At 41.5% G+C, this 16,119-nt stretch overlaps 1 protein-coding gene across 9 annotated transcripts in view; it reads left to right on the top strand.

Moving 5' to 3' along the window:
* The window catches only part of ERC2 (ELKS/RAB6-interacting/CAST family member 2), a 968,268-nt gene that overhangs the window by 150,413 nt on the left and 801,736 nt on the right, over positions 1 to 16,119 (top strand). For all 9 annotated transcript variants that reach the window (XR_014295433.1, XR_014295434.1, XR_014295435.1 and 6 more), the window contains one exon: positions 67 to 483. Coding sequence is in view for 6 of the 9 variants with exons in the window: in XM_082637445.1 (XP_082493571.1) it covers positions 67 to 483 (417 nt within the window). In the remaining 3 variants the exon portion in view is untranslated. The remainder of the gene's footprint in view (positions 1 to 66; positions 484 to 16,119) is intronic.

The raw sequence follows: 16,119 nt of genomic DNA on the forward strand, positions 1-16,119 counted from the left end.
GTTTGGCATGTCCATTGACTTTTCCCCCTTTCTTTCTCCTCTTCTGCTCCGTCTTTCTCATCACAGCACCTGCAGTTGACAATCCAGGCCCTTCAGGATGAGCTGCGAACCCAGAGGGACCTCAACCACCTCCTGCAGCAAGAGAGTGGCAACCGAGGAGCAGAGCACTTTACCATCGAACTGACGGAGGAGAACTTCCGGCGGCTCCAAGCTGAGCATGACAGACAGGCTAAGGAACTGTTCCTCTTGAGGAAGACCTTGGAGGAAATGGAGCTGAGGATTGAAACACAGAAACAGACACTCAATGCCCGAGATGAGTCGATTAAAAAGCTTCTTGAGATGTTGCAAAGTAAAGGTTTGCCGTCCAAAAGTCTTGAGGATGACAATGAACGGACACGTAGGATGGCAGAGGCTGAGTCTCAAGTCAGCCACTTGGAAGTGATTTTAGACCAGAAGGAGAAGGAAAACATACATCTTAGAGAGGTAAGGACATTCACTTTGTTTTCCCAGAGCCATATTTTACAAGTTAAAATACGTTAAATATGTTACCAAGTTATTACCACAGGTTGAAAGTTATCTATAGCCTTAACCAAATTGCTGTTGTCATCTGTTTTATAACCACCTTTAAACTGGAATTTCGCATTAGTCTTTTTTCCTCTGCCCACCACACATATGTTCCATTATGATTCAACATGTATTCAGGACCCAAGTGTGTGCAGCACATGTCAACTCTAAGGTGGTTTACAATTGCTTTCCTACAGATGGCCATTGTTTCAGGGCCTTTTAAATGCAGTACTGGTTAAATTTTAGATGTTTATTAAGTATCCTCTTTTTAAAGGAGCAAAATGAATAGGTGATTAGCAAAACAATGAGCGTAAATACTTTTATAGCTGAATTGGGGGTGGGGTTTTCAGAAAGTAAAGCCTAAGGATATTTCTGGAGAGAATGGAAAAATGTGCAGACCAATTTTGAACGTTTAGATAATCTTTGTCTGCATTTACATTCATGGACAGAGGGACATGAATGTTCCAAAGACAGAGTGTTCCAAGTTTTCTGAGAGTGTGTTTTGCACTTAGTTAAATCATTTGAAGTTTCTCAGAGGCAGCCTCTCTGGCTTGCCACCACCATTGAATGTTGGGAGGCTCAGATATCTGAGAATATGTAGTAGGATAGATCTTAGAAAGAATGTGGGTGACAGCCAAGGTTTGCAATTTTTATAGCAGTTCCTTGCTACTATGGTGGATGTGGATCTCAATAGTACCATGTAGGCAAAATGCTGTGGCAGACACAGATCTCACAGAAAACAGGAAACAATAAAATGGCATTAAGTATATCTGCAAAATATTCTGCAGCCATAAATAAAAATTCGAAAAGACATTTGCTTTTAGACCAAACTAGATTTCTTGGCATTATGTACCTTTTTGGATGGGCAGCGCTTCCAGTGAGTCATTTGTTTGGTTGTTCAGAAAACATGGCTTTCATGTTGGGATTTGGTAATGCTGGTGCTCCCAGGAGTTTTCTCTGATATAGACTGTATTTGCTTATAACATTTGAGTAGCCTTTTGTGTCTTCAGACTTAATATCCTCCATGCTTATTCTCCTTGGTTTTGTTTTCATGAGACCTTAGCTACATGTTTGGGAAGTCATATGGCTTGGTTTCACATTGAGATGCTTAAAGATATGTTTTGTTGGGCCTGGTATTCCCATCTGTGTTCCAAGACTGTGAATGTGGTGGGAAGACTTCTAAGATCCCTACCTCTTGGAATTCATATCCTTATGTAGTCTTCTCTTGAGTTTAGGCTGAACCTAGTGATTTGCTCCTAAACAATAGAATGGCAGAGGTAATGGGATGCCGATGTCACTTCCATGATTAGGTTACTCCCATCTTGTTAGCACACCCTGTTGCCTTCTCGCCTTGCATGCTTTGATGAAGCAAGCTACCATGTTGCAGAGGCCCGTGTGGTAAGGAACTGTGGGTAACCTCCAGCTGACACCCAGTGAGGAACTGGGACCCTCACCTGAACAGCCACAAGGAACTGAAAACTGCCAACAGTCACTTAGTAAGCTTGGAAGTGGATCTTTCCCCAGTTGAATCTTTCGATGAGACTTCAGTTCCTGGGCTGACAACTTGGTTGCAGCTTTCTGAGAGACAGTGAAGCAGAGGACCCCGCTGAGCTGTGCCCAGTTTCCTGTTCCACAGCAACTGTGAGATAATAAATGTGTGTTGTTTTTAGCTGCTGAATTTTGGGATAATTTGTTACACAGCAATAGATAGCTAATACAGTGGAGCAGAAACTAATCTCTTCCTGTCTTACTCCATAGACTTTCCATTTAGTTTACAGAAGAGAAGCAATGATTACTGGCATGTTATCATTGCATGTAGAGTGTCTGTGGATTTTGAAATTTTGATTGTGTTATCTGAAAACTGTGGTTGGTAGATTGCTATAGTTTAAAAAAGCTGCTGCTTTATTTTGGGTTCCAAGGGATCATGTTGCATGTATAGCAAGGCTGTGATACCAGAGAAACCTCTATCTGCAGCATTGACCCTGACTCCATTTTGGGATCTTGGGTGAGTCTTAATAGATTCTGCCCACTGGTAGCACTTAAATAGATGGTGCCTTGATTCTGTTTTAGTATATCTCCGTTTAAATGAATGTAAACACAATTTGGTTTGTGTTTTATGAGATTAGTTGGTCCTCACGATGGTCTGGCATGAATATGTCATGTTTAGAGCCTTAAACATTAGTCTAAGAGCACACAGAGCATCGTACAGAAAATGCAGCCCAACGCATCCAGCTAGTTTCCTTGAGCACCCGACCAGAGTCAGTGGATGGCCCTTATCTTGTCTCATCAAGAAGGGAGAGTGTGAAAAAGTTGTCTATAAAAAAAAAAATCTTCATTTTAAACTTGAACTCAACAAACAAGATTTGGAGGCCTGAAAGGACCCTTCCCAAGAAAAAGAGTGTACTGGCTTGTGAGAGCCATTTGTTATATTTCCAGGAAGTTTGGTAGATTGAAATTGGTCATGGTGGGAGTATTTACAACGTGGAAATCAGCAAATGCTACTCTCAGGGTCTTCTGCCCGCTTCGCCCCATCCCTGAAAGTCCATTTTCCAACACACCTCTAAATTAGTGCCATGAAATGTTTATCCACAGTACACTAGGAAGAGGCAAGTTAAAAATAGTGCAAGAATTATGATTCTGAATCCATTAACCAGTCATAGTTCATCAGATGTTTTCATAACAGCATCTGGATAGATGTTTATGTGTTGGGCACTATGAAGAGTGCTTTACGTTGATTCACATTTAATTCTCACAACCACCTAATTTGTTCATTCATTCATCTGTTCATCCATCCACCCATCCATTCTGTGAATACTTATTGAGGATCTGGTTTTGAGTAATGATACCTGATAAAATTTGACTTCATGGTGCTTATATTTTATTGGGGTGAAACAGATAGCAGTTTAATAGTTAAACAGAGAAGTATCATGAGAAAAAGAAGAGGATGAAGTACAAGTGAGCTGGGTGGGGTCAACTTCATATTGGGTAGTCGGGGAGGGCTTTTTGGAGGGGGTGACATTGTGAATTTGAATGCAAAAAGGAACCAGCCATGTAAGGCTCTCAGAAAACTGCTCCTGTTAGATGGAAAGGCCCATGCCTAGGAGGTAGGTGCTATTATTTTGCCCATTTTGCCTGGGGAAACTGAGGGACAAGTGACGTCAAAAATCTTGCCCAGTGTCCCACAGCTAATAAGCTGGTATTTGAATTAGGCTGCCTCCAATCTCCACTCTTAAACCATATCTTACATATATTCCTGTTCTAGAAGAATGTTTCTCAAAGTGTGCTCCACAGAATAAGCTGTTTTGTGGGATATTGTTATGTGTTATGAGAGAAAAAGGGCTGCAGAGCTCAATGAACTTGGGAAAATGTTGAATTCCATAGAGCTTATTGCAGGGCTCTCAGACTCTCATATGCAAGTGTGCATCAGTTATTTCCAAGAAGGGGCCTGGGGAAGGCAGAGCCTCGCAAACTTACTTGATTTGCTTTTCTCTTGTTGCACTGTTGTTCTTTGGAAAAATGCTGTGCTAGAAAAGAAAAATTGTGCTTTTAATTTGTGACCTACAAAATATGTAATAATATACAAATAGTTGTTTCCCATGGCCAATTAACTGGGTAATTTCCTCGATTAGTTATTCTAGAAGGTAAAGTTTATTGTAAGCTGTTTCCATATTCTCTACTGGGTTTTAGACTGTTTGTTCTTCTGTCAGGGTATTTTTTTTTTTTTTTTTTTTAGTGGAAAAATGTGGCTGACTGCTTTTGGTATTAAACCAGTAAGAATAACCCAGCCTGAACAAAGAAGTTGCCTGACGTCTGTTAATTTAAATGAATCTAAAACAGGATTTAAAATGTACTTGAGGTTTTAAGTTCAGAGTGTTCCTGCTTCCTTTTTCATTTTGCACGATTCAACCCAGTTGGAGCTGAATGGTGTAATGCTGGGGAATGGAGTGTTAGTGGTTTTATGATTAATTCTCAGGCAGAGGTGTTGGACCTCATATAAACCCCATCTCCTGGAATACTGGCCTTGTTTAGCCTATTGTTTCAGGAGATTTAGAATTGGCAGGAGTTGCACATGGAGAGGGTTGGGTTGCTTAGTGTCTTGTTGTCTTTCGGTGGTCTGGAAAAGGCTGAGGGTGAAACCACTTCTTTGCCTGGCAGGAAAAAACAACAAAAAGATTATGATCTCAACTTATTTGGAAGACCAGAACTACTGGCCAAGAACTAAAACCGACAGGCTAATGTGAGCTGAAGTGTTGGCTAAAATGCAGGCATTACTCACTAGTGTAGTCTGATGCTTCTTGATACAGGTTGATTTGATAAGACATTGTTTGATGTGGTAATAGTTTACTTTGTTCTCCAGCTTTTTCGCAGAGGACATATTGTTCCATATAAAGGTTTTAGTAATCAAGTACCCGAGGTACTACTGATCTCATTAAAGAAAAAGAGGGTTTACATACTAGGATCCTCCTATATTCACTCTCCTTAATGTTTTCTTGGCTGGTCCTTAGACAAGAGTCAGGAGTCTTTGGATTCATTGTGCTGTAAGCTGTTTGAAGGGAAAGGATATATGTTCTGCTGCCATGCTTGTTGATCTTCTATTGCTAATACCCTTGGGCAGCTTGCTTTTCTTTGAAAGGAAAGGCAGAAAAACACTTAAGTCATTGGGAACCACAATTGCTACTAACCCTGGACAAGTAAAGCTCCCAGGATACTGGGCCTAGGCTTCCCTCCATGCTCTTGGAGGGCAGGGAGGAGGAGGGCAAGGCAACATGAATTCTTGGTCTCCTTGTTTACTTATCCAAGTAAACTTGGACAACTTATCCAAGTTATCCCTAGGCCAGCAGGAGATCCACCAAGGCAAAGTCTATGACCTAGAAGTTCTTGAGCTCATAAGCCTTTTACTGACAGCTCAAACTTCACCTATATAATCAATCTCCACCCTAGTCCACACTCTTGACACCAAATGGCCTTGTTCTCTTTAACACAACTTGTCTCCAATTTGGCTGGCTGAGCCATGATTTTGCTGCTGCAGTCATTTCTAAATCTGACTGTACAGATTATACATTCTGTTTCTACCAAGAAACCTTATCACAGAAAATATTCCCAAACACAAGTGACCATATAAACATAACATTTTACATCCTTTTTTTTGCAAGAGTTTTTCCTATATACGTATATATAATAGAACCTAACAACTGCTCCCTATTTTAATAAAGTAAGTTTTAACATAATCAGTACCTTCCACCAATATTCCCAGACTTCAAATATCGCCTGCAAGATGCTCAATAAATATTTGAAAGAGTGAAAAAATAGTTTAAAAATACCTTGAGAGTTGCTCTTTGGTTTATTTTGTCAGTATTGGACAAGTTTATAATGATTGTACAGAGCCATATTCTTTTGTTTTCTCTCATTGCTCTGTGTTTGGAGTGGAGCAGTAGCTTTGAGGGTAAGCTTAACTGGAAGTTATATTTTTTTCAAAATGTGTTGTACATCACTGGGCACATGTTGAGCATCCATATACAAGGGTGCTGTGGGAGCATCCATGGCAAGTTTGTGGTCTTGTTCAGGGATTCAGATGGGCAGTAAGAGAAACAGCTCACACTTATTGAGGCTTATTCTGTGTCAGGTGCTGTACTAAGTGAAAACTGTTGTCATCATCCCCATTACACAGATAATGGGGCACAAAGAGGTAAGTAATTGTACCTCATCACAGATCAAGCACTGGAGCCAAGATCAGAACCTGGGAAATCTAGCTCCAGAGCTTACACTTGTCACCACTACACACTACTGCTTGTTGGGGTGGTGCACTGAGAGGCCCTCGAATGGCACTTACATGCTGCGCAGCTTAGAGGTAGGAGAGCTGACAACTGGCTTCCTCCACGATAAAGCTGGTCTTGAAAGGCAGGAAGAATTTCGACACACAGATATGGTTGTAGAAGAGATAGTTAGAGGTGCGAACTGTGGTGGGTTTGGGGCATAGTGAGTTTGGAGCAGCTGAAACTCCACCTGTCAGGAGGGAAAGGAAATAAATCTCAGCAAGTGGTTTGAGGTCAGGTCACTGAGGACTCTGAGCACGTGATACAGGAAGTTGGTCTTTACTTGGTACGCTCTGGGCAGCCTTTGAAGGAATTTTCCCTGGAGAATGGCATGATCAGAAAAGATTGTCAGGTGCTAATTGATAGTAGATTGGATAGGAAGAGAATAAAGGCATGGAGATAAGTTAGAAGGATACTGTTGTTGTTCAGGTGAACAAGAATCTGAATCTAGGTGGTGGCCAAGAAATTGAAAGGCAAGGTCATCCCCACCTGCAGGCAGGACTTTGACAGCTCAGGAGCTGAGTGCTAGGAGCTGTGAGGGGCAGCCAGTCACTGTGGGCCCTGGTAGAGGCAGGCAGGTGGTGGGGCAAGGGGCAGGAGAGAACTGTCAGGAGGAGGAGCTGGGGTTGAGGAAAGACTGTGGATGTATTGAGTTGGATGAAATTCTGGTGGAGCTGTCCAGCCAAGGGTGAGAATATGGCTGAGGGAATGACTGAGAAGTTCTGCCCAGATGCACAAGGCATTTCTGACTATTGGTCACTTTTTATTGTAGTTGTTTTCATACACACTTCATTGTTTGTGACCACCAAGCTCCCAGTTTATATGATCTTCTAAAGGCTGCCTTGTCACTTACTCTTACTATTATTTAGGAGGAGACCCTAGGAGCTGCATTCTTCTTCATGCTTCTTTTCTGAATAAGCACTTAATTTTGAATATGGTATCTTGAGATAACACGGACTTTTCATTGACTGATGCCTACTTGATACAGATTTCCTTTGTTCTCACTGAGTTCCATTTTCTCCAAGCATTTAATGCAGGATAGATCCCAATGAAGAATCTCTGCAGAAAAGCACTTTTTCTGGACCCTGCTAACAACACATCCAAAAACAGGATTTCATAACTTTCACCCTCACATTTCTGATGACATAGGGAATGTATTCATTTCTGTTTAGCAGCATTTGCCTTATCTTTAAATTCTAATACATTCTTTAAAGTTTAAACACTGCATGCTAATTTGAAAAGGTTGAGGTTTTACCCCATATTGATTTTAATGAATGTAATTGGTTGCTTTTCACAGTAACAGAGACTGGTGGAGCCCCAGGGAGCCATTAGGCTCAAGGCATATTGCAACCTGGTGAGAAGAGAAAGTGGCAGGGTAAAGGGTGTATGGGGAAGTGCCAGGGAACAGGGAGAAGTCAGGAGGTTATGCTGGGAGAGACTCTAACAGGACTCTGTCCTCCTGCTCTACCTTGGGTGTGACTGCTTTTTGAAAAATACTCTTTTGGCAGCTCACCTAATTTATCATTGTCATCATTTGGTGAAACAGTGCACCACAAACAAAACCTCAGTGGTGAGAAAGTACTCCAAGCACTGGTACTGCAGGTACTTGAGTGTGTTTTACAAGCTGCAGCAGTGGGAAGTTGCTCAGCTGTAGCAGGGTCCTGCGTGTCTTGGATGGGGATATTAGCTAATACCGTACATGGGGAGAACGCTTTGTACTTTACAGAACACATTGAATTTTAATGATTTCCTCTGATGCTCCTGGTAACCCTGTGAGGAAACTGAGGCTCAGAGAGATTAAGAAGTGATGACAGGTAACATTTACCAGGTACTCATGAGCTAATCACTTTTCGGGGAGTGCTGTGTAATCCTCCCAACAATACTCTAGGGTAGGTGGTGGTTTCCTGCCTCTCCGATGAGGAGGCTGAGGCCCAGAGGGTCTGGTCCCGGTTCTCAGAGCAAGTAGTGATGGATCTAAAATTCAAAATTGGGCCTGCTGGTTCCAGGCATCTGTCCCTAACCACTCCTTGAAACGGCCAGGGATTTCAACCTGACATCTCTGAACAGACAAAAGATGAGAATTCTGGTCTACTGACTTCTTGCTCAATGATATTTTCTCTGTAAGTGCAAAAAGAGGAAAAAATGCAAAAGGCTCTTTTTTTTTTTTTTTTCCTTGCCACGTCTTATCCGGGCCTGTTGAATTGGGGATGGTAAGTCCATGAGGTCACCTATCAGTGGAAGGTTAAACAGTGCCACATAGAAGGCAGCACCAGGGCTAGGCCTCCTCAGACCATGTGTGGCTCATGAAAATGAAGGTACTTGCTTAAAATATGAAACATGGTACTGCATATATAGGCGCTCCATGAATTCCTAGGGAATAGGTGAATTTTTATAGCAGAGAATAAGGAAAAATTGGAGATGCTTAGAGTCGGACCTTCTCCATTCCATCTGTTCAGTTAGCCTTCTTTTTCAACTTTTTTACTTCATCATTACCTCATTGCCTAAAAGAAATACTTTGCCTTCTCAAAATGACTTTACTTTTTATCTAGTTTTTGTTGGGTATTGTCGGTTTCTTTCTTTGTCAATTGTGATATTAAAATTGTATTTATAACCTCCTAATATGTGCCCCATTTCATTGTTCTTCTAATTGGCTAAAATATGGTAAAGCAAAATCTCCTTTCCTAGCCACCTGGCTTGGTTGAAAGGGATAGCTTTATTTGTGTCTCCAGTTTGGCATATAGGTTGAAGGATGCCTTAAATGTTTTGGGCAGAGTGTTAAATAAGGCAATGAGAATGGTTGCTGGTTGATTTCTTTGAGTGGCTTATAGTTACAGCAGTTGTAAAGAATGAAATAAACCCTCTTTACTAAAGGAAAAATATAATTGTATGAATAGTTTGTAGAAAAAGAAAAAAGATGAGTGAGACTTTAGAGTGAAAATTCTAAAGAGTCACTCACTGCTCACTTAGATCAAGAGTTGGCGAACTGTAGCCTGTGGGACAAATGTGGCCCACCACCTGTTTTTTTTTTTTTTTTTTTTTAATGGCCTGGGAGCCAAGAGTGGTTTTTACCTTTTTAAATGGTTACATTTGAAATGGTTATGTAAGTACCTATGTAATATCCTCTATTTTGCCTGTGGCCCTCAAAGCCTGAAATATTAACTACTTGACCCTTTAAGAAAGTGTGGAGATTCCTAATTTTGATGATAGGTAAATACATTTTGAATCAAGAGATTTGGTAAAAAAAACATACATGCAATTAGTTATATGCAGAGTATAAAAATCTTACTACTTTTATGTGTAACTTTTGAGTTTTTTAAAAATGGGGGGACAATTTTTTTCATCATTTCTGCACATTTTTCTTTTTTTATTAGATCAGTGATTTTAATCTCCAGAATTACAACACATAGGGTATTGCCGGTTATCACAAAAGTCTACAGCTCTTTCAGGAGTGGTGGGTGTTAGGAAGGTAACCTGTGTGGATTAAAAAGGGACTCTGTGTGAAGTATTCACTAATCTAGAAAGTACCAGAGAAATGGAGGTTGCCATTAAAACTCTGATAGGATTAGGAATTCTGACCTAATTAAAGCACAGGGTTCCAACTTGTCCTTCTCTTATGTTTTAAAAAATAGTGTTTATTGATACTTTTTAGGCTTATGCAGTTAGTGCTTTAAAAATCTGTGGCTGCTTTGAAGGAACTAGCATGAAAAAGAAAGTGGCCATGTGTATACAGTTGTCTTAAAAAATATTTACTTATTGTAGGGCCTCCCTGGTGGCGCAGTGGTTGAGAGTCCGCCTGCCGATGCAGGGGATACGGGTTCGTGCCCCGGTCCGGGAGGATCCCATATGCCATGGAGCGGCTGGGCCCGTGAGCCATGGCCGCTGAGCCTGCGCATCCGGAGCCTGTGCTCCGCAACGGGAGAGGCCACAACAGTGAGAGGCCCGCATACTGCAAAAAAAAAAAAAAAATTTACTTATTGTAATTATTAGTGTGCCATAGAATTGCTAGGTTTTCCTATGGGAAGTACTCTTATTAGGTAAAGCTAGGACGTGGTCAGGATGACAACTGAGAAATCCCCTTGCCACTGTCTGTCCTTCCTTCAGCCCCCAAGGCAGTCAGATCTCTTTTGGTGATTTGTGGTTGTATGAGTTGGGTTGCCAGTTGTTAGAGCATTTTTAGTGTTGTGGGAAGACCCTGCCTATTGATGTAATTTTGCTTTGTTGGTATGGGCCAGGGTTTCTCAATCTTGGCACTATTGACATGGGGGCAGGATAATTCTTTGTTGTGGGGACTGTCCTGTGCATGTAGGATGTTTAACAGTATTCTGGGCCCCTCCCCACTAGAGGCAAGTAGTACCTTTGCCCTTCCCTCAGTTGTGACAATTAAAAACATCCCCAGACATTGCAAAATATCCTCCGGGGACCAAAATCACCCAGGTTGTGAACTCTGGTGTAGAGTGATTGACAAATCCTTCTGGTGGTTGGCCTGTGGACATGGCAAATATAGTAATTCCCAGCCCCACATGCTTGAAACTCTGTTTTACTAAGGAAGGGCAACCCAGATCAAGATACTTCTTGACCCAAAGACTGACCGCAGGGGATAGAACTAGGAAACAGATGTGCTGAGGGGACGTGGGGGTTTAAGTCCGAAAAAAACCCAAAAGTGCGATGTGTGTGTGTGTGTGTGTGTGTGTGTAGGGGTGGGGGAGAGAGAGAGAGAGAGAGAGAGAAGCTTTCTCCGACTTCCCCCTCCCTCCCTCCTTTCCTCTCAGAAAAGGTAGCAAAGAAATCTAAGGGAGGGGTTTTGATCTGAGATACCACATGGGAAGGTTGGGACTTTGTGAGAATAAGAGACATTTATTCTCAGGAGGTAATACTAATGGATCCGAGAAGACACGTGACCTGACTTTTTGACTACTGGACTCTCACTATTAATTGGCAGTTTTATTTTTATTTATTTGTTTATTTATTTAACATCTTTATTGGAGTATAATTGCTTTACAATGGTGTGTTAGTTTCTGCTGTATAATAAAGTGAATCAGCTGTACATATACATATATCCCCTCCCTCTTGCATCTCCCTCCCACCGTCCCTATCCCACCCCTCTAGGTGGTCACAAAGCACTGAGCTGATCTCCCTGTGCTGTGCAGCTGCTTCCCACTAGCTAGCTGTTTTACATTTGGTAGTGTATATATGTCAATGCCAGCAGTTTTATTTTACAATAAATGTTGTCGTCCTTGCTTTCCCCTAAATGGCCTTTGAGTCTCCCTTTCTGTTTTTTAAATAAACATTTCTCCGCATGAACCACTATCACCCCTCCCCCAACCCCAGCTCCACCAAACTTCAGAACAATTTTGGAGTGTGGTGATTTTATCATGTGGAAATGTAGTACAGATGTTCAGAACTACCTTTTCTTTCTCCTCTTTAAAACATCATGACCACACATGCTTTGCTCTAAGTACTATTTAGCATTTTTATTATTACTATTAAAAAAATCTTGCCCCAGGCAGAGTCCCAGTAAATCTCAAGTAAAGGCAAATATTAAAATAGTATTAAGTATTTATGCACATCACACTAAAAATTTGAACTCAAATTTGGCTTTTTATGCAACTGAAACTTTTATATTTTGACCCACTTAACCAAGTCCTCTAGTTTTACCCCTTTTCCTGACTCTAAAACTTTGAGTTCAGACTATAGGATTTTGTTCACCATCCTTCCCCCTTCTACCAGTTTTCTCTAGACTTGAGTTTTTCTCTTTATCCTGCATATATCTTTGAACTCAGCCTGATCACCTAATGAAGTTTGTTGGGAGGATTTGGACTGCCAGCATGAATTAATTAGCGCATGTTTTTAAAACTTATCAATGGAGGGAAGTTTTCTTCTCACAGACAATCCCGCAGATGCATATAGCACTTAAACAGCCGAGTTTCTGCTGGGGCCAGTGTCATATGCAGAGGAAATGCTGATCAACACCCAACACATCCCCCACTCAGAAACCTATTGATGGAGATTAGCTGCCATTCCAACCTTAACTTCTTTTGGGTTCATTGGTGCCACTTTCTTTTTATATTTCTTGGCCAGACTTAAATGTATTTCTCCAAATAGTTGTTAAAAAGGAAACATTTCAATTTAATCACTTGAACCCGGAATTGAGAGCTCTCTCGTCACTATGTACACTTTTTAGTGTGCTGGAAATTAATCCTGGTTTAGACAAATGATCTTCTTTAAGGCAGTGCTTTTCCATGCACATCCAAATAGAAATGCATTGCAAAGTGATTTTCTTTTAAAGGACAGTGGAGATCTTTGTTGTTTTGGCAGGGTCCATACAGCAAGGAAGAGGCAAAACCTGATTGTGCCTTAGATAGTAGAAATAATACCCACTTAGTGTGAGTATTCCACCCTACCTTCATGATACCCAGCGGTGTTCCTGCCAACAGGTTTTTTTGCAGTACTTTCATGATGCATGTCAAGGTTTAGACGATTTTAAAGACTCAAGTTTTAGTTGCTTTAGAAGACAGAATGTTGCATAATGATCCTTGCCAATTCCACGCTGGAAACTGGAGACACCGTAAAAACCTGCCAGGTGCTAACCTCAGTAGGTATCCTCAGGATGCTTTTTGAGCAACTGTTACAGATAGAGTGATCATGGGAGTTTAGTGGAGACTTGAGGATGCTTGTGCTGAGTGGGGGCTGTGACATGTGATGACACAGGATTCTCCAGAGGACATGAAACCTTTTTGGAAAATATGTTCTCTTCTACCTCTCTTCTAGGCTGTGGTTATCTTCACATGCTGGCTCCTTGCTTTGTTGCCTTACAGACACAAATGTGTTACTTCTTGCACAGAGAACTCAAGGAGAATGGTCCAAAATGACCACATTTCCTGAAATCACAGCAGCCTTCCAAGGAATCTGTGTGGCACTGACTGTCTGAGGGTTATCACGGGGAAAGAGAAAGGTTCAAGGGATCTCATCTTGGGAGGTCCTGGCAGGGTGTTAATAGCATTAATCATCATGGTTCCTCACCAACAGTTCCTCACCACCACTGTTAAATGGAAGGCTCTCTAGGTGCCAGCCCAGAGCTCAGTGCTATACTAAGCTACTCCTCAGTGCAACCCTATGAGGTGTGGGTGCTGGGTAGCTAAGTAACTTGCCTAAGACCTCACTGGGGACTTGACCTCAGAAATGAGAATCATTGTATCATCTACTCTGTAGAAAGTCAAGGTAACTTCTAGTCATTTCTTCCCATCCAGTTCCTCTCCTTCTTTCTGATTTGTTTTCTTTGAAACTTACCATTTCCATTTAGGTTTCTCATCTGGTTTCTATTATGACTTCATTTAAAATCTTATCCTGTCTCTTCATATGTTGATTTCTTTCTCTTTTATTTTAAGCTCACTCCTTTTCTTCCCTTTCTGTTTCCCTCTGCCTTGTTTTATGGGGTTAATTGTGTTGTCTTCTCCCAAGTAACAGTGCTAGGCTTTTGCAAGAGACTTAAGAAGGCTAGTGAAACTTACAGGAGACTTCTGGCAGGCCTAATGTTAATTTAATCAGCAGTTTTCTCTGCCTTCTACAAAACCTTTTCATCCACCTCTGAGTTTACTCTTTGGTTTCCAATGAAATGACCTATGCAAAGCACTTTTCCACAGGGCTTGGCTCAACAAATGCCATTTATGTTTCCTTGAGGAAAGGTGAGGAGGGGATAAGTAAGAGTTACCTTCACATCAGTTGGTTTCCTTGTAAAGCAAGTCTATGCTCCCTTTACAAAACATAAATTTGTTTAAGAATCAAACCTTGCCTGGTAGCATTTTATAGGTCACTTGTTTGGGCACAGGTGTTTGTACTGAGCTGGGCAGACTCAAGAGTGACCTTTGCTTCACCATCCTGGTTTCACTTTGTAATCGCTTCAGAATGTTACAGAGTGGATTATACTGTATGGTAAATAGCTGCTTTGAATACCTTGAATAAATTAACTTGAATGTAATACATGTGATACAAGAATTACATGTAATGATGGGCACATACTAGGTGCTCAATAAATGTTAGTTTACCATTCTTTTTATTTTTTCTTTTTATTGAAGTCTAGTTGATTTACAGTGTTGTGCCAGTCTCTGCTGTATAGCAAAGTGACTCAATTATACACATATATACATTCTTTTAAAATATTTTTTCCATTATGGTTTATCATAGGATATTTAGGATAGTTTCCCGTGCTATACATTAGGACCTTGTTGTTTATCCATTCTAAATGTAATAGTTTGTATCTACCAACCCCAAACTCCCAGTTCATCCCTCTCCCTCCCCCCCACCCCTTGGCAACCACAAATCTGTTCTCTGTGTCTATGAGTCTGTTTCTGTTTTGTAGATAGGTTTGTTTGTGCCCTATTTTAGATTCCACATGTAAGTGATATATGGTATTTGTCTTTCTGACTTATTTCACTTAGTGTGATAATCTCTAGTTGCATCCATGTTGCTGCGAATGGCATTATTTCATTCTTTTTTACGGCGGAGTAGTATTCCATTGTATATATGTACCACATCTTTATCCATTCCTCTATCAATGGACATTTAGGTCATTTCCATGTTTTGGCTATTGTGAACAGTGCTGCTGTGAACACAGGGGTGCATGTGTCTTTTTTTTTTTTTTTTTTTTTTTTTTTTTTTTTTTTGTGGTACGCGGGCCTCTCACTGTTGTGGCCTCTCCCATTGTGGAGCACAGGCTCCGGATGCGCAGGCTCAGCGGCCATGGCTCATGGGCCCAGCTGCTCCATGGCATGTGGGATCTTCCCAGACCGGGGCACAAACCCGCGTCCCCTGCATCGTCAGGCGGACTCTCAACCACTGCACCACCAGGGAATCCCGCGTGTGTCTTTTTGAATTATGGTTTTGTCCGGGTATATTTCCAGGAGTGGGATTGCTGGATCATATCATAATTCTATTTTTAGTTTTCTGAGGAACCTCCATAATGTTTTCCATAGCGGCTGTACCAACTTACATTACCCCCAACAGTGTAGGAGGGTTCCCTTTTCTCTACACCCTCTCCAGCATTTGTTATTTGTAGACTTTTTTTTTTTTTTTTTCTGTGGTACGCGGGCCTCTCACTGTTGTGGCCTCTCCCATTGTGGAGCACAGGCTCCGGACGCGCAGGCTCAGTGGCCATGGCTCACGGGCCCAGCCGCTCCGTGGCATGTGGGATCTTCCTGGACCGGGACACGAACCCGTGTCCTCTGCATCAGCAGGCGGACTCTCAACCACTGTGCCACCAGGGAAGCCCTATTTGTAGACTTTTTGATGATGGCCATTCTGACTGGTGTGAGGTGATACCTCATTGTAGTTTTGATTTATATTTCTCTAATAATTAGTGATCTTGAGCATCTTTTCATGTGACTACTGGCCATCTGCATGTCATTTCTTTGAGTTTTGCAGCTTCTAGAGGCCAGCTGCAGTCCTTGGCTTGTGGCCCCTCCCTCCATCTTCAAGCATTTTCCCTCCATCTTCAGATCTCTCTTTCTATGACTTCTGCTTCTGTTGTCATGTTTCCTTCCCTCTAACTCTGATCCCCCTCTTACAAGGACCATTGTGATTACATTGGACCCACCCAGATAATCTAGGATGATCTTTTCATCTCAAGATTAATCCTATCTACAAAGTCCCTCTTGCCATGCAAGGTAAAATATGCACAGGTTTTGGAGATTTAGGCTTTGCCTTCTTTGAGGCGGGACAGTATTCAGCCTACCATACCCCCTGTATC

Source organism: Mesoplodon mirus (genome assembly GCF_964341445.2).
Source record: "Mesoplodon mirus genome assembly, chromosome: 12".
In the NCBI taxonomy this organism is placed as follows: domain Eukaryota; kingdom Metazoa; phylum Chordata; class Mammalia; order Artiodactyla; family Ziphiidae; genus Mesoplodon; species Mesoplodon mirus.